This window comes from Typopeltis vanoorti, chromosome 22, assembly GCF_054136105.1.
Source record: "Typopeltis vanoorti isolate ZY-2024b chromosome 22, IOZ_Tvanoo_1.0, whole genome shotgun sequence".
In the NCBI taxonomy this organism is placed as follows: domain Eukaryota; kingdom Metazoa; phylum Arthropoda; class Arachnida; order Uropygi; family Thelyphonidae; genus Typopeltis; species Typopeltis vanoorti.
In genome coordinates, this window is record NC_143570.1 from 99,513,179 (window position 1) to 99,533,058 (window position 19,880).

Here is a 19,880-nt window from a genome sequence, read left to right on the forward strand (position 1 = left end):
CCAAGTGCTATAGGGTAGGTGATATCTCTTGGTTAACTCTTTCTTAATTATGGGGGCTTCTTGAAGTTGAACTGATTCCTCCATAGAACAAGGCGTCGTTCCTCAGGTCTGTGGATCAATGGTTTAATTCTTTGCATAAAGCTATGCCTCGATTTGAGTCGAGAAGCCATGATAATATGGCCGTACATTGGATGTCTTTCGTCCGTCATCTGCTTTTTTTTCTCCATCTCACTGGCCACTTGACGTCTTATGCCTGCTAAAGGATATAGCTTGTTGACTGGGGTTGGTCTTAGGCATTCGGTTATAATCCTAATGCTATCATTTAAAGCCACATCCACGTGTTTCGCATGGGCAGATGCCTCCCACACTGGGGCAGTGTACTCCCCTGCAGCAAAACACAATGCCAAAGCCGTCGAGCGAAGTACCTCTGGTTGAGCTCCCCATGTCGTGCCAGTCATTTTTCTTATGATGTTATTTCTTGCATAGATTTTTCCTTTTAGTTCCTGGCAGTGTACCTTATACGACAAGGTAAATCCAGCTTAACTCCAAGATATTTGGGGTTGCTGCAGTGTTCGAGGCGTTTTCCTCTCCAGACAATGTTTAACTGCCATTTTGCTTCCCTGTTGCACAGATGGAAAGCGCAAACCTGAATCTTGTTTGGGTTAGGCTTCAGGCAATTGGTCTCATAGTGATTGGAGGGTATTTCTAAGGCTTCTGTCAACCTCTTCTCAACTTCTTCAAAACTCCTTGCTTGCTGAATATAACTGTGTTGTTGGCATAGATAAACCTCCTCACTTGTGGTTGGGTTGGCTGATCATTAGTATAAATATTGTAGAGCATTGGGGCCAATATGCTGCCTTGAGGTAAACCATTCTTCTGATTTCTCCATTTGCTCTTCTTTCCTTGCAAAGTTACGAGGAAAGAAGAGCAGATGGAGAAATCAGAAAAAGTTAAACCATGGCATTCACCTATATATACATAGATATATAATGTGTGTAAAGGGGGACAAAGTTGCTCACGTCCATAGCGATCCTTAAGCTATACGTGTCCCCTGGGTGGTGCTAAATGCCAGTTCATCCTAAGCATCTCCTGGCCAATTTCATGATGTCTACTGAATATAGTGACTTGCAGAAACCAGAATTTAGAAACATTGGCCCTACACTACGTATTTATCAATTAAATATTGAATCTATTAGCAAAGCCAAATGTGATTATTTATCAAAATTATTGTTAACCAACAATGTTGATGTCATTGCTGTCCAGGAAACACATACTGCTGATTCTGAACAGCTCCTTAAAAGAAGTCGCATTCCAGGTTACATTGCTATTGCTGCAACTTATCATGAAGTATATGGAATAGCCACGTACGTGCGAAATCATCTTAAAGAAGTTTTTCTTCTATCTCAAATATTGAAGAAAACATACATACAGCAGTGATAAAAGTTCAAGATATTACAATTATGAATATTTATAAGCCACCTGGATCACCTTGGCCGGAAAAAATTATTCCTGTTGCTAAACATCCTGCAATTTATATTGGGAACTTTAATAGTCACCATGAACAGTGGAATTATGCTCGAAACAACGAATGTGGTGAAAAAACTTGTTGATTGGGTCGAACTAAATAATCTTCACTTAGTCTTTGATGCCAAAGACAAAAGCACTTTTAGATCTGCAGCCTGGAAAAGAGACTATAACCCTGATTTATGTCTTGTGAGCAAAAAGAATTTGAGAAGGGTCTTAACTGACTTTCCTCATAGTCAACATAGACTGGTATTAATTGACATTGGTATTTCTATTCCACTTGTAAGATCAAAGCCTATCCCACGCTGGAATTTTAAAAAGGCTGACTGGAATAAATACACAAATGAACTTGACAAATGTATTCGCTGGATATCTCCAATAAGTAATTTTCATCGATTTATAGGTGTAGTCCTGCTTGCTGCCAAGAAAAGCATTCCTAGAGGTATTAGACATAACTATAAAAATGGTTGGAGCGAAGAATGTGAATAACTTTATAATGAATATCAGATAAACAATGACCCAAAAACAGCAGACAAATTTCTAGAAAATTTGGATATATCCTGAAGGAAAAAATGGGTAAATACAGTTGAAGGTATAGACTTTACTCATTCCAGCCGTAAAACTTGGAGCCTTCTTAGGAAACTAGGTGATAGTGCTCCACTGATTAAAGAACAACCAAGAATCACCCCAGATCAACTAGCTATACATGTTATTAATATATCATGTATCCCAATCAATAAAAAGCATACAAGATATATTAAGAGAAAATTAAAAGAATTTTAGCAAGTCTTCACCTCTAACTTCCGATTTTGCAACCCCCTTTTACGCAGCAAGAAGTTGAAGCAACCTTAAAGAAATTAAAGCCTGGTAAGGCTCCTGGGAAGAAATGCAAGATTATGGTTAACTAAGTTCTATATTGACATTCTTACAACTGGTAAACTTCCCACTATTTTTAAAAAAGCAAAAATACTTTCAATTTTAAAGCCTGGTAAGACTAATCATAAACTGGAAAGTTACCAACCTATTACTCTCCTCAGCTGTTGTTAACTCTTTGAAAGACTTATTTATAATAGAATAGGCTCCACAGTTTTTAAATATGTCCCAACAGAACAAGCTGGCTTCAGACCAAATCGTGGGTGTTGTGACCAGTTTCCCTATTTAGTAACTCACATAGACGCATGGTTTTCAAAAAGGTTTAAAAACATCAGCAGCATTTATTGATTTGTCAACAGCCTTCGACACTGTTTGGAGACAAGGCCTTCTATATAAATTATATAAAATTATCCCATGTAAAACAATAGTCCATATTATTAACAATATGCTAAGAGATAGAAGATTTATGGTGGCTATAGGTAATAAAACTAGCAGCGAAAGGAAGTTAAATAATGGATTGCCACAGGGATCTGTTTTATTTCCGTTATTATTCAATCTGTATATATCTGATCTTCCCATCACTACATCAAGGAAATTTTGTTATGCCGACGATATAGCAATAACTACACAGCATAAATCGTACAGAAGAAATTCTAAAAGCTGACTTAACTATTCTGAATGAATATTTTAAGAGATGGAGACTGTTTAAATAGGAGCAAAACAGTAGTAATATCTTGTTTTCATCTAAATAATAACTTGGCAAATGTGAAACTAAAAATTGAATTGAACAACACTATACTTCCATATAATAAATTCCCTAAGTACTTGGGAGTCACACTTGACCCTTCTCTCACTTTCAGGCAACATCTTTCAAACTTGGCATACAAACTAAGGGCACGTAATAATATCCTACAGAGAGACTGTGGCACTACCTGGGGTTCAAGAGCCTCTACTCTTCGGACAACAGCCCTTGCTTTGGTATCTCAAGTGCTGAATATTATGCTCCTGTGTGGCTAAATAGCCCTCACACAAGGATTATCGATTCTCAATTGAATAATACCTTAAGGTTAATTACAGGCTCTATTTGATCGACTCCAACATATTGTTTACCTCTTTTAGCAGGTATTATTCTTACAGAACTACATAGATTGAATTCTTTAGTCTGAGAATTTCAAAAAATTGCTGGTATCCGAACCTACGTATTCATCAGGATCGCTCAACTCTTAACGTCAATAAATTGAAATCTCATCATCCATCACTACGAGCAGCAGAAGAACTAGTGCTAAATAATTTTAATCCTTTATCAAAGTAGGAGGAAACATGGAAGGAAAATAAAGAAATTTGCATAATCTATAAAGGTGATCAAATCATTTCAGGATCAGATCTACCTCGCAAAACCTGGACATACTAAATAGGATTCAGACAAACCGTGGCCTATGTGGAGATACTCTCTATAAATGGAACAGACAAACATCTCCAGAATGTGACTGTGGTGCTCCACGACAGACTATGCAACATATTGTAAAAGAATGCACCTTCTGTGCTTATCAGAATGACTGGAATGACTTTTTACAAGCAGCTCCTGAAGCTGTAACCTGAATTACGAACTTGGATCTGAATTTATAATGATATATATGTTCTCCCCCTTATTATAACATATTAAGACTTTTACTTTTAACTCTTATTTTAATTTTCAAACTCCTTGGATTAGATCTATGTTTTCCTTCAAAGTTTTTAACTTAAAATATTTTAAATTCTTCAATCCTGTTAATCTATAATGACATCATGATTCTCTTTTTTAACATCATGTTTTTGCCATGAGCTATGTATGTATGTATGTGTGTAAAGAAAAGTAAATAAAACTTGAGTTACTTAAGTTAACTTAAGTAACTCAAATAAAACTAAAGTTACAAACAATAAAAATAAATACATGAACAATGGAAATGTGTAACTATCACTTATTGAAGATGAATAACACAGATATGTTATGTTGTTGTTATGCGCCATCCAGTCATTTTCGACTCTTGGTGATCTTGTGAACAAAGGCTCTCCATCCCACTCAGTCTCTTATCCTTTCTTTCAACAATTGTAAGTTCAAGTTGGTAAGTTCTTTTATGTTGTCGATCCAACTCGTTTGTGGTCTTCCTCTTCTTCTCATTCCCTCAATCTTCCCAAACATAACTGCCCTTTCCAATGATTCATCAACTCGCATAATATGTCCAAAGTACATTAACTTCTGTTTAGCGATCATCACCTCCAAGGAGCATTCTGTCTTTATATTCTCTAAAACCTTCTTACTGGTCATTCTTGCAGTTCATGAGATTCTTAATAGTCACCTCCACACCCATAATTCAAATGAATCAATTTGCTTTCTTCTTTCTTCTTAATAATCCAGCTTTCACACCCATCATCACTACATACAACACAGATATACACATATAGAAAAAATTTGTTAGTCTGGGAGCCATTGTTTACTATTACCAGATATTAGTAAAAACAGACAATTTGTAATATCAATAAAAAATATCAACTCAGTCCCTTGTGAATAAAGCTCTTGATTTTTCTCTATCCAGAGAAAGTTCTTTCACATGTTAATAGCTTTGAAAGCCTAATGCTATTCAAAGAGCTTTATGTCATGTCAATTTCGGTCTTCCCCTAAGTCTTGTACCTTCCATAGTGCCGTCAAACAAGGAAGTCTGATTCCATTCACACAATGTGGCCAAACCAATGGAATTGATTTTTTTAACTGTAATAAGAATTGTTGAATTAGAGATATTCAAATTTTTTGCATTAGTCTTATATTCTGTCCAGTGAGTTCTGTTTATTTTTCTGAAGCATTGCATTTCAAAATCGAGCAGTTTCTGCTTAGTAAAGAGCTGTTAGTAGTATTATACTTTCACATAATTTTTATTTAGAACAAGTTAATGGTTTTAACCACCTAGGAGCACATTAATTGACTTCAAATTGGAACAACATAACTACAATAAAGCATACTTTCTGTAGAATGGTCAATGATGAATAAATTCATAAACTTCTTTATATTTAAGTTTTAAAAGAGGTATACCGTGAGTAGACATATCGATACAAAATTAATAATGGAAAAAACTCACGTACAAAGATTATTTAATAGTATAATTTTTGCCTGTGTGTCACAGGCATCTTCAGTACATTAAGCTCAAATTAAACAATAACTGACAATTCCAAAAAGCGCTACCTAAGTAGCTGGTGTAAGATAACTAAAAAGGTCAATAAATTTCCTAAAAAAAAAAACCAATACAATAAAAAGTTAGGAAAGATTAGCTGATTTGTAAAGTACTATCTCCCATAAAGGGGATAGACGTAAGCTGTCGGATCTGTTTAAGTTAGGAGAATGAAGTAGAATTTCACATGTTTCTTTATAAAGGCGTTCCATGAGAAACTGACTTTTGTGACGAACTCTTGTCTTTCTCCAATGAAGTCTGTGTCTAGTGAAAATGACATGTTCTGCAAGTCCAGACTTTTCAGGTTTAAAGTATTCAATATAAGATGGGTGTTCTTCTAAATAGAGGCAGATCTTCCCGTTTGTCCGAAATAAGATAATCCACACGAGCACGGAATCTGGTAGACACCTGGATGATTAAGATGTGGAAGCTTGTCCTTAGGAGAAGTGAGAAAGGTGGAGATTTTTCTAAATGGTCGAAAGGTAACAAAAATATTCAGTGGTTTTAAAACTTTTGCTATACGTTCATTGATGCCTTGTACATAAGGGATAGTAATGCGCGTTATTTCTTCTTTGTTTGAAGAGGAAGATATATTAAAACTACTCAAAGTTCTTTTAATGAAACACTTCTTATAACCATTAGATAGAAAGGAAGAAGTTATATATTGTAGTTCTCTCTGTAAAAGATCATCTGAAGAACAAAAGGAGTGGGCCCGATGAACCAGTGTTTTAATAGTTCTTGCCTTTTGACTGGGATGGTGATGAGATCCCGCATGGATATAATGGCCTGTATGAGTCTTCTTTCTATAAACTGAGAAATCTAGGTTACCATCTGGTTGGCAAAGAATTAGAAGATCTAAAAAAAAAAAGGCTAACTGCTTATTTGATTCTACTTCTAGGGTAAACTTGATCCCAGGATGAAATGCATTTAACTTAGTGAGAAATTGCTGAAGTTCATCCGAAGAGCCATTCCATACAGCAAAAATGTCATCGACATATCTGAACCAATGAGTAGGTCTGGGAGAAATGTTGTCAAAGATACGTTGTTCAAAATGTTCCATAAAGAAATTGGAGATAGCAGGAGAAAGAGGATTACCCATTGCTGTTCCTTCAATTTGTTGATACAACTTATTTTTAAAGGAAAAATAACCAGAATTTATTACAAAATCAAATACGTTTACAATGTCTGAAGGAAATTCCTGTTGCAGTAATTCAATGCTTTCCGAAAGAGGCACATTTGTAAATAAAGAAACAACATCTAAAGTGATCATGATATCAGAAATGTCCAAATGAAGATCTGAAATTTTATTTTTGAAATCCAAAGTATTTTTTATATAAGTATCAGTTCTTCTAGTTGAAGAGGAGAGTAAATTTGATAAAAATTTGGAGATTTTGTAAGTGGGGCAACCTATACAATCTATGACTGGTCTTAACTGTTGGTTTATGAACTTTTGGAAGACCATACTAGACCATACTTGTTATGTTTTCAGGAGTGAGGCCACATTCAATGTGGCCTCACACATTAAGGAATTGTTTCGACTGTTTCTAGGAGGATCTTTTGAAAAGAATTTTTACTAAATGAATTTTTTTTTTAATGATTTTGGGTGCCAACCCTCCAAATCCTGGATAAAGAAGGGTGACTCGTATCCGATTTATGGAGTGAACTACTGTTTGCAATAAAAACTTTAATAATAAAACTCTGTTTCTATCTAAGACCATCTAGGTGGACGACCAAAGAAGGTTTTAAGTTTTTTCTTTTGATCTTCATTCCATGTAGATACATTATCTATAAGAGAATTAAGTCTCTTCAATTAACTGCCGTTAGTTCTTCTTTCTTGAATGACATGTTATTATCTTCCAGACTAAAGTGAACAGATTTTTTTTTTTTTTTTTTTTTTAGGGACTGTGACTGAAATTCTGATGTATAAGAGTATGTCGTCAATGTTCTAGCAAGACTCTCCCCAAGTGTATCTGCAATTGCACATCCTTTCTTATGCCCTTTATTTTCTGAATTTTGTCTCAGATCTACTTGGTATTTGTTGCTCTAGTGACAGAGGATGCATATTGAAAAAGCAGTGATCCATGAGTTCTTTTGGCTTTGATGGCAAATGTATCATGCTCAGGCATGAACATGCCTAAAAGCAATCAAGTTTTGTGTAGTGGGGGTATCTGGACGGTACCTCAAGCTTTGCTTTGGGCTTTCTGTATGCATTTTGAATTCCACCCTGGTTTGCAGAAAGGTGGAAAGTGACTTGATGTTTTGTTCTGGGAGGAGCTGACTGTAACACAATCAAATTCTGTTGGGACGAAAAGAATATTTCAGTCAGCTTGATTTACTTTCCAGTATGATATCCATGGTGGATTACATGGTTATTCCATGTAAGAAAGCAGATTTCATGGGAAAATTATCACTCCCATAGATGTTATTATCTTCTATTTCCAGTTTAGACATGTGGGATGAAGGGTGGTAAACAAATTGTAGGCTGAAAGCAGTGAATGTTTAGTAGGCCTAGAGAAGAAGGCCTAGAGTTTTCTGCTCCATCTATTAATAGATTTGAAGGCATATTCTTTAATATTGGGAGCACACAATGCATTCTTTTTTTAACTAGTGGGTTTCATGTAGAATAATTATTTTTGTTGTGTTTTCAGGAGTGAGGCCACATTCAATGTGGCCTCACACATTAAGGAATTGTTCCGACTGTTTCTAGGAGGATCTTTTGAAAAGAATTTTTACTAAATGAATTATTTTTTTTAATGAGTTTGGGTGCCAACCCTCCAAATCCTGGATAAAGAAGGGTGACTCGTATCCGATTTATGGAGTGAACTACTGTTTGCAATAAAAACTTTAATAATAAAACTCTGTTTCTACCTTTGTATTAAAGTCATCTTCAGGAATATATATACAGAGTGATCAAAATTAAAGTATTCCCATTTAAGGCCTTCTGGAGCACTATCAAGTGATTCAAATGCTACAAAACTTTGCAGAAATGCATTGTGTGTCATGCAGAAGGATATCTGAGAGAGAGGGGGAAAAAAAAAAAGGTCCCAAAATTCACCACCAGGGTCACTGTGAACACCAAATGTATGGAATTTGCATATCATGCAACTCAGCAGGTGCCAGGAAGGTTTAAAAAGATGGACATGAGATTTTTCCTTTTATTCTGGTTGTCAATATCATCCACAGTGATGGCACTAACCTTGATGCAAGGTGCTTTGCTCGTGAAGCTGTACTACCTAAACAACTGCAATACTGTTACTGCACTCCATTTCTTCACCTGAAGAAGTGTGGACAAGGTCTATTATCTCCATGTGTTTTGTGATGAATGGTTAGTCTTTTTGAAGAAATGGAATTATTGTCAGTTATACCTGGTGGAAGTTGCAAACCAATCAGTTTACAACAAGTGAATGAAGTTGGTTCCTGCAATGCACATGCTGTATCACAACACATGGATGTGCCTTACACAACTGTCTGGAATATTCTGCATTTCTAACCATTCAAGATAACCCTGACACAGGAGTTGCACTCGCAGAACCTTGAAAGTCAGCTGACATTCACTTTAACATTCCTTGCTTGAGTGGAGTTGGACGCTGCATGGCTATGGATGATTTTGTGTGTAGATGCGGCTCACTTTCACCTGAACGCAGCTGTGAATACCCACAATTGCTAGGTATGGTTATGCAAAACCTGCATGCAATCCAAAAAATTCTTTTGCATTCACCCAAAGTTACTATCTGGTGTGGGTTTACAGTTTCATTTGTCATTGGCCCATTCTTCCTTTAATGGACATTAGCCAGTTGTGTCCTATGGCTTGTTCAGTTACTGCTGAGATGTTTCGCAATATGATAAACAATTTTGTTGTCTTACAGCTACAGCAATGCCTGTGCATAGATTCTGTTATTTTCATGCAGGATGGGGATGGGGCCCCTCCACACATCTGTTGATCTGTACATGAGGGTCTTCGAGAACATTTCACGGAAGCCAGAGTGATCAGCCATTCATTTCCCACTGCATGACTGTCTCGTTCACCTTAACTGACCCCCTGTGACTTCTGGCTCTGTGGATTTTTCAAAGACAGGATTTAGTGTAATTCTGATAACTTGCCAGTGCTGAAAGACAGCATAATGCAGTATGTGCAGAACATCATTCCCAACCAGCCACGTTTTGCTGTTGAACACAGTGTGCAATGCAGTTTGTGGCATAAGGCAGGAAGGCAGCACATTGAACAATACAGCCTATGAATGCATAATAGTGAATATAAATGTGTTATTTACACTTGTGTTGTTTTTCTCCTTACAAACTCAGAAAAATAATTACATCTACATTCGGCACCACATACAGTGTACCTGGTGGTGATTTTTCCTTCGCATATTGCTTCTATATGGTGCACAATCTATTCTTGCAAAGTTTCACAGCATTAGAATCACTGGGCGGAGCTCTGCATGATCTTAAACAGAGATACTTTAATTCTGATGAACCTACACACACATACACAAGAATGTTACAGCAACAAGCACATATATCATAGTAAGCTACATCATGTCTAATGTCTTAATCATCATGCTTTATGCATTTAGCCTGATCTCTTGTGGTGAAAAAAAGAAAGAAAGAAAAATTCAAGTAAAACAAAAGATTAATTAACATCAGCTAATCAAAATATTCTTATTTATGACAACTGGTTCTTGCACCTTACTTTATTTTAGTCTTGATACTAGATATTATTGTAATGATTCATTAATTTTATCTATAGTATTTAGTGTAGAGTCCTTTATATACGAGGGTAGTCTGAAAAGTTCTCAGCATCGGCCATAGATGGCAACACTATCGGCAAAATTTTCTTTTTCTAAGTTGGTATGTCTGTCATAAGCATCCATGTGAAATTGCAAGTCATTCTATCATGTAGTTTGTTTTATACAGCTGTCTGAAGCAAAAGTGTTGTCTGTATCCCTTGAAATGGATAAAATTGAGTATCGTGCGGTTATAAAATTCTTTGTAAAATAAGGTTTAATGCCAAAAGAAATTCATACGAAGTTCATAAAAGTTTATGGGCACTCTTCTCCTTTGTTTTCGACAATTAAGAAATGGGCTGCTGAGTTTAAACGTGGCCATACCAGCCTTGAAGATGATCCACGTGAAGGACGTCCAAAAAGTGTAGCAACACCAGAAATCATCCATCAAGTGCACGATATGGAATTGGATGACCGGTGAGTCAAAGTGCGTGAAATTGCTGAGACTATAGGTATTTCAAAAGAACATGTAGGATATATTTTGCATGAAGAATTGCAAATGAAAAAGCTTCACAGCAGATCAAAAAGGCACTCACATGAAAATCTCTAAACAGTGCTGGGTGTTTAAACAAAAATAAAACTAATTTTGTGTGTCAATTTATTACTATGGATGAGACTTGGATTCACCATTACACTCCAGAATCCAAACAGCAGTCAAAACAGTGGATAGAAGCCGGTTGTTCAGCACCAAAGAAGACAAAGTCAGTTCCATCAGCAGGAAAGGTCATGGCATCAGTGTTTTGGGAACCTAAAGGCATATTGTTTATTAATTATCTTGAAAAGGATAAAATAATAACTGGGAAATATTATTCTGATCTTTTAACCAGACTAGACAAAAAAATTCGTGAGAATAGACCCAGTTTGCAGAAGAAAAAAATCATCTTTCATCAGGACAAAGCACCTGCTCACAAAAGGTGTTTTGGCAATGGGAAAATTAAGGGATCTGCACTATGAATTGTTGGAACAGCCACCCTATTCCCCAGATTTGGCTCTCTCTGACTTCCAACTCTTCCTCGCTGGTCAGCGTTTTTATTCGAATAAAGAGGTGATTGCAACTGTAGAGGGGTATTTTGAAGATGTTACTGAGAACCACTACAGGGACAAGATAATGGCGCTAGGGCAGAATAAATGTATTAGTCTTAAGGGAGATTATGTTGAAAAATAAAAAGAATTTTTAAATTATAAATTCGTTTTTTCATTGTTAGGCCTAGAACTTTTCAGACCGCCCTTGTATATAAACAGCCCAGGGTCTTCTATTGGCTTTTTGAAGTTATTTTTACTTTGAATTTGCCATTCATCTGATGTGAATTTTTATTATCTTTTGTGGAGATCAGTTTCACTTGTAGAGAGGTACTCTAGGCAATTTGAGGATGTGCATTGTTGTATGTTGTCCAAAACTTGGAAATTTTTAGCCCATCATTTTTGTTTAAATTTGAATGTTTTATGACTATTTCAGATGCATGTGTATTATTTTTTTTTTATATCAGGTTCTTGTGTGGTGTAAGAGTTAGGTTAGGTTAGAGCGTTTCCAATCAATTCTATGGAAAAATCCCCAGTACATGGTCAGAAGGCCTGTTTCTGTGATTTTTTTGAATCAACTGTGCATTTTGTATCACCAATGTGTGGCAGGTTATGTGTGCATTAAATTTGGTATAATCTTGAACATGAGGGGGGGGGCAGGTTTAGATGCACTGAATAAATGTTCAAGTTTTTTAAGAGCTTTAAAGATAATTTTTATGTTGTATTTCTTTAGATTTCTACTTATTTTTTTCTGATAGACCTTTAACATAATATATGGGATATATATAGCTTTGCTGAAAGCATTTTTAGTGTGTTATCTCTTTGTCAAGTATGTTGCCAATTATCTTTTTATTATATCTGTTTTTAACACAAACAGTTCTAAGCCATTGCAGTTCTTCTTTGAGGTCATTGTCATCCAAGCAAATTGTTATTGGCCTCTTTTTCATGGTATTTATTAATTACAACATAATCCAGGCATATTGGAAATCCTAAAAAGAATTACCAAAAACACAGCCATTTTCAAGAAGGAAAAAAAAAAGAAGACTAATTTATAAATTTGGCAAAAAGATTAACAACTGCAACTAATTGGCAATGCACAAAATCAACTACACTGTGAACTTATCAAGCCATAATTTTAATGTAAGAAAACGTTTTATACCCACCAAAGACCTAAATTTTGCAGTTGCTCCCCAAACTGTTGACAAATTAGATATGGTGTATCATATTGGAAAACGTTTAAAATTCCCACCTCCTAATGGAGGTAGGGATTCCTTTGGGCAGGGATTTCAAACCTTTAAACTTAAATAGCTGACAAAAAAAAATATATTGGATACAAGTTGCCTATTAAGAAACATCAGAACCCTCCTCCACCTCTAGAACTTAACTAAGGAAGATAAAGCAGTAATAAAGCCACTAAAAATGAATAAGGAACTACTTGTCATAAAAGTCAGCAAAGGTAAAGCAAGAGTCGTCCTAAACAGAAAAAATTACATACAATATATGAACCTACCAGCCCAATACTAATACTCACAAAACAGTTAATTGCAACCCCACAAAAAGATTCAAAAACAAAAAATTGCTGGAAGAGGTTACTTCCTGAGGTGAAAAAAATTAATACTACACTATTCAAAACCACCAAGAATCTATGAGCTCCACTGAATTCACAAATATAACATACCACTCAGACCAGCAGTGGAAAGAATTGATAGTCTTACATATTATCTAGCCAAGTAATTAGCAGCAACACTGAAGACAATTGTAAACATTTATGCCAATAATAGGATTCAAAACCAATGCCAATTGGGTGGAAAATGAATATGCTATCCATTCATTCAATTGTATTTAATAGCAAATAAAAGTTTTTGAATATTAGAAAGCCATACATCATGTTCTATTTGTGAGATCTTTCAAAATAAATTCAAACGAAATGGTTTGTTCGATTTATTTTGAATAATCCAGTTCTCAGATTCACTGATAACTTATCTTTCCCTTTCAGTTATTTAATTCAAAAGTTTTACTATTCTTAGTTTTGAAATGAAGTTCAAATGTAGTACATAATTACTAATCATATTCATCGCCTATGCACATACCCATATCTGGGGTATATTCGCTGGAATCCATCTTCAGTATATAAGGAATGATGCTATCAATTTGCACATTACCAATGAGGCCTGAGAAGAACAGCTCTTCTGTTATACCAGGATCTAAAGAACGTAATGCTGGTAACCTTAAATAAAAAGCAAAAAAACAAATATAGTTCTATATTCATTTAGTTTCTAACTAAATGCATAATATACCACACTGAAAGAAGATTTCTGATATAAACCCATGTGAAAAATTTATTACATAAAACTGACCAAATTAGTTTTTTTTTTTTTTAAAACATTCATTAAATTACACAAAAATGAGAAAATTATTCACTACAGCTATTTCACATTCAAATGCATAACATTCAGTACCATTCCATGCTGATTGCTACAGACAGACATATTATGAATGAAGAAGGATGAAAGGTAAATTATTAAAATAAATTCAACAATTAAAAAAAATGACTTCCAAAATTTTGATAGATGCTGACAGCATTCATTAAAATTTTGGTGTCTATCAAAACTTCACAGTGGTTTGAATTTGAAGCAGATAAAATGGTTAAAGAAGCATGTCCTGCTTCTGAATGTTATGGCTAGTTGTTACTCTTTGCTACGCTAAGACAGACATTTTCAGGTTTAAGAAAGCAAATGCATTTTTAAATGTCTGAAATTCTAACCTATGCCAGAAGTATAGTTTTATCAAAATAGGAAAGACCAAAACAAGCCATTTGGTAGATGCCAGGATGAGATAACACTGATACTTTATTTAGTTGATAGCTTGTTCACTGGGCTGTATAAAGTTTGCAGCTGAAACGCTAACCACTCAGCCAACCAGACTGAAATAGATAACTGTCTATTTTTTTAAAGTGACATTTAATTTTATTCCTTCACAACAATAGGAAAACAGTGTTGAAGATATTTTTATACAGCTTTTTCAAACTGAGAATAGAAGGTCAAGTTAAAAATTGTTAAAGACAGTAAACCACGTCTGCCTCTTCCAAATTTATATAGTGTTTGCATCTCAGAAATGAAAGTCTGAAATGATGTATAAAGTGAATGCTTTTATCTTAATAAAAGAAATTTTGTGTGCAAATTTAACAATTTTTCAATAATGTTGCACAACTCCTGGAATACTCATTGTATGACACTGTTAACATCATGTTCCAACATAAAGAAGTGAAGATGTGTACCAATTCACATAGAGAGAGAGAAGACAAAAGAAATAGGAAAAGTCTCATTGACTGTTTTATTGTTGATAGTGATGTCATCATGATGGTTCAGGACACAAGACTCTACAGAGTGTTTGAAATAGAAAGTGGTCACATTTAGATTTGCACAGGATGAAACTGAATATCATATTGAAAAGAAAAGCATGTAAGAAAGTATTGAAAGTAATCAAAGTTGAGCAGCTTTCTGAGGCAAACTGTGGACTCCAATATACAAATATTATTCAAGAAAAATGAAAGAGTTTGAAAACACAAACCATATCTTGAAGATTCAGTGGCTGATCTTGAAAAAATACATTGATACTTTCATTTACCAAAAGTATCTGGTAATGAAACAGCATATACTCTTAGAGAATACAGAGATAAATGTAAGAAAGAAAAGCAACGTGTGAAAGTATCTAAACAAAATTATGGGAAGACTGGTAAGACAGGAAGACAAAATGTTCTTGAGGCTATGGGAAAAAAGCTTAGAAATGGAGGAAGGAATACTGTAAAATAAATCAAAAATAATTCCTGTGACATGAAAATTAAAGATTTTCTAGATCTGAAGTAATTACTTTGAAAGATCGCTGAATGAAACAAGAAATGACAAAACAGTGGTAGAAAATATTCTAGAGGAATGAAATTAGGAACAGGAGGAGTTCATATCAATAGATAAGGTAGAAAAAGCCATCAAAAACCTGAAACATGGAAAGGCAGCTGGAGTAGATGATGATATTTGATCAGAAATGCTGAAATACAGAAGTATAAAACTTTTACAGTGTCTACACTGCATAATTCAGATGGACTGGTCACAGCATCAAATTCCAGATAATTAGAGGAAAGCTTTTATAGTAACCATTTATAAAAAGTGAAAGAAAACTGAATGCGAGATCCCAGCATGATTTATGCAAATAAAAAGGCTAAGAAAAATTGTGGAAGGGAAATCTGGAGAAGAACAAGCTGGTTTCAGGGCCAGAAGGTGTCAGGATTAGATTTTCACTTTAACCACCTTACTGTCCATTATGGATCAAATACGCATCCTCATGCACTTCGTATCCATCATATATTTCAATGTAATATCAATGGTATTACAATTTTAATATGCACTTCGCATCCATGGAAAGTTGGACGTATATATACGTCCTGGCCGGTAGCGTGGTTAAGAGACAAATAGTTGAGAAATCATGGGAATTAAACAAGGCACCAAGGGAAAAGCTATTGAAAATACTACAGTTATATGGTGCAAATGGATCATCATATCGAACAGTACATATTCTATATTTCAGTTCTGGAGGTGCATGAAGATGGATTGATGTCAATTCAGATAGCCTGGTCATCACAGAGTGAAATTCCAGATAATTGGAGTAGAGCTTGTATAGTATCATTCCAATCAGGCATGAGCAAAGATTGCATGTTACTTTATCATCTATAATGAATTACATTATGAAAGAAAGTGGCATTAGGTCTGATCTCAAAATTGGAGATATTCAAGTCAACTATTCACTTCATGCAAGTGATGTTATATTGTTATGTAAATCCATGAGAAATCTTCAGGATTCCTTAGCTAAATTGAATAATTGTTGTAATAAATTTGGTATGAAAATCAGCAATAAAAAGACAAAGACTGTATAAACAAGTAGGAACGTTGAAAACAGACTGCATTTTAACTGGAGAACATATAGAACAAGTAAAACATTTTAGCTATTTTGGCACAAACCTACACATTGTGGGAGGTCCCATTGTCACATACACACCTCATCATACCATGACTTAAATGCATTCACTGCCTCTGCACTCATCACATTTTCAGGCAATGCATTCCATTCACCCACTACTATCCATACAAAAAACCTACTCCTCACCCCATCCTTATACAGTTTCCAAAATTTTTGTTCTTCCTGTCTTCAGTCACTCTATGAAAAATCTCATCTGTATTAATCTGGTAATTATCTCTTACGAACATAATATGTCTCGATCACATTCCCACCCTCTGCCTTTCTGCTATTGCATTCTCTCAATCTATCCTCTTACTCCACATTTGAGAGACCAAAAACTGGTTTAGTCGATCATATCTGAACTCTCTCCAACAGCAATTCATCCTTTCGAAAACCAGGCAACCAAATCTGTGCACATTAATCCATATGCAGTCTGAACAAAACCTCCTTAATTCTACCTAGTCAAACCATAAATACTCTTACAACTTGAACAATGCATAAACCTTTAATCTGTCAGTAAATCATTTACAGCTTTCAGCACACATAAACCACATATATAATGTGTATATACAGCAGTATGCAATTTTTGAAACGTCTTTTGCCATCGCACACGTGCAACATCCAAAGGAAACGCTGCTACTGCTCACACCAAATCCACCTTCAGGCTAGTGATGTTGGAGTGTCATTTCTTGCAGGCTGCTCTCAAGCTCTGGCCACAATTTTAAGTCCAACGGATTCAGATTTGCCTCCAACCACTGTTGTGGTCCTGACCTTGTGTGCAGGGGCTCAGCTCCTAGGAGATGTATTACTGTTTTACATTATGAGATGAGGTAACTACCCAGACCGGTTTTCAGGGTCTACCTACTCACTGATGAGACCTCAATAAAGGTCGAAACCGGTCTGGGTAGTGACCTCTCCTCATAATGTAAAACAGTAATACATCTTCTAGGAGCTGCATTTTACATTATGAGAAAATATTAAGGATAGTGACGGAGCTTGCTCCACCTTTGACAAGAGTTGCCTAGTGTTGTACTACTGAAGTGATGACTTATGCTTGGACTCGCCGATAGTTCTTCGGCATGAAACTCTTAGATTTCGATCTCCGAGTTTCGTACCTGGCTGTTAAATAAAATAATACGGGATTTATTATCCCCTTAACTTAATTTATGTCGCCGAAAAAATAGCCTTTTGGCTCTTTATCGTAGTAATAATAATATATTTGTACACCGGTCAGGCAATTTGTTAGTAGGGGTATATGTAAGTTCGGTTCACTTAAACTTTGATATTCTAGGGTCTGCCTACTCACTGATGAGACCTCAATAAAGGTCGAAACTGGTCTGGGTAGTGACCTCTCCTCATAATGTAAAACAGTAACACATCTCCTAGGAGCTGTGTTTTACATTATGAGAAAATATCAAGGATAGTGACGGAGCTTGCTCCACCTTTGACACGAGTTGCCTAGTGTTATTACCCAAGTGATGACTTACGCTTGGACTCGCCAATAGTTCTTCTCGGCATGAAACTCTTAGATTTTGATGGATTTTGATCTCCAAGTTTCATACCTGGCTGTTAAATAAAATAATACAGGATTTATTATCCCCTTAACTGCACATTACTTAATTTTTGAACTGATAATTTGCAAGAATATTAATTTTCAGTGTTTATTTTAAAGTCATTATCTGAACCGGCTTGGCTGCCCGAGTGATTAGTGTATCTACTCTCCAGCCAAGAGGTTGCAGGTTTGAATCCCACCAAGAGCATGGATTTTTGTGATTGTCTTTTACCTTCATACATTCATTCATTCATGTACACACTCTCCTAAGATGGATTGGGTCACTGTGGGAGTAGTAGACCCAACCCTCCTGGAATGGGAGAGGCCAACATAGTATTTTCTACTGCTATGCAAAATATGCTTATTTAAGGATTTGAACTGCATAAAAATCTTTGAGATCATCAGCAAATTGAAATATACTCGAGCGTGACATCACAGATAAAGGTGAGAAACAGTAGTTAGTCAAGATGATGGCTCTGCAGTATATCACATGTAGTATGAAATATATACTTCACAGAGAGTTACTGATCTTAACTTTCAGTAGCTCTTAAAGCCTTTCAGCCTACTTTCATAAAACCCTCTATACTGAATGCTGTGAATGAAGAGAGAGAGAGAGACTGACAATGATAAATGTTTAAGAGAAATGAACAAAGATGACATATACTGGTCATTATTCTCTCAGAGGAAGAAAGACTAGATTAAAAGTGGCTGATTTCCCACTATAAAGTGATGCTGCTGTGAAAAGTTTAGAAATTACTGACTGTATATGCACACAGAAACTACAAATGGCATAAGAAGGGCTGTTGATATTTTTTTTTTGAGATTGCTATATAGAATATATGATCTCCATACATAACTAGCTAAATCTTAATTAAAGTCTAAAAATACTGATGAAACTGATGTTCATGTAACCACAATGTGAGTGTATGCCAAAGATAAATGAAGCCTTGATGGACTACAGCAACCAGATTCTCTGCTTTTGTTTTCAAGTTGATGAGCCTGCTTAAGTAGCCCTAGTAATCCCCTAGTCAAAAGGCATACAATCACCAGATAGGAGGAGTGAATCAATATGTGCAAGGATTGGGAAGTGATGTCCAAATCCCTAAGAGGAAAGGCCTAATCTCTGTAGTACTAAGCACAACCAGGTGGTAGATGAGTTTCATTGCTTAGTATAATAAAATTATTTTGCATATTACATTTCACAGCAAAGTTCCAGTTCATAAAATAAATGAAAGAGTAGGAAGTGCTCTTTTCTATCTAACTTTTGAAATCAGGAGAAACAATCTTCACTCTTAGCCAACACCAAAAGCTGGGTTTGTAGTTTAAAACCCAAGTTTCCATAGAAGACTCAGGCAAGACAAGTGGAGAGAAAAAAAATCCTATTTGCATGTGCCAAAAGGTCAGCAAAAAAAGGCCTAAGGGAAAAAAAAAGTTCTAGTCAGCAACTAAAACTGAACCTATAATGGTCTTTCTTCTGATGATCTAGTATTAATGGTATAAGAAATATTGCTACAGGCTATACAGCTACCACCACCACCCAAGTTTATTTTTTTCCTCCAGTTCTTCCAGCATATAATATGAATGATGTTTTTAGAGTCATATCAGATGTCACACAGAGAGATTCAAGAGATCTTTGGCTTTGACTTTGATGATGAACAATCATTATCAAAGTCAGGCAAAAGATATAGATATTATGAAGGAAAAAAAGCCAACTCCTCAAACCTTAGAGATTCATATCAGAACTATACAAGGCTATTAAATAACGAGACTGGTTGCAAAAATGTGGTTTATTATTACAATTGTATAACTTAATTGTTATCCCCTTCAACATACTCCCCTCCTCTATCTATACATCATTGCAGACGAATTTTGCATTGTTGGAAGCAGTGCTGCAAGTCATCAGGTGTTATCTGCTTC

General features: G+C 35.4%; 1 protein-coding gene across 5 annotated transcripts in view; it reads right to left on the bottom strand.

Annotated features, from left to right (window-relative positions):
* The window catches only part of LOC150094589 (nuclear receptor subfamily 2 group C member 2-like), an 808,056-nt gene that overhangs the window by 40,171 nt on the left and 748,005 nt on the right, over positions 1-19,880 (bottom strand). For all 5 annotated transcript variants that reach the window (XM_090412047.1, XM_090412048.1, XM_090412044.1 and 2 more), the window contains one exon: positions 13,492-13,628. In XM_090412047.1, the coding sequence (XP_090268173.1) occupies positions 13,492-13,628 (137 nt within the window). The remainder of the gene's footprint in view (positions 1-13,491; positions 13,629-19,880) is intronic.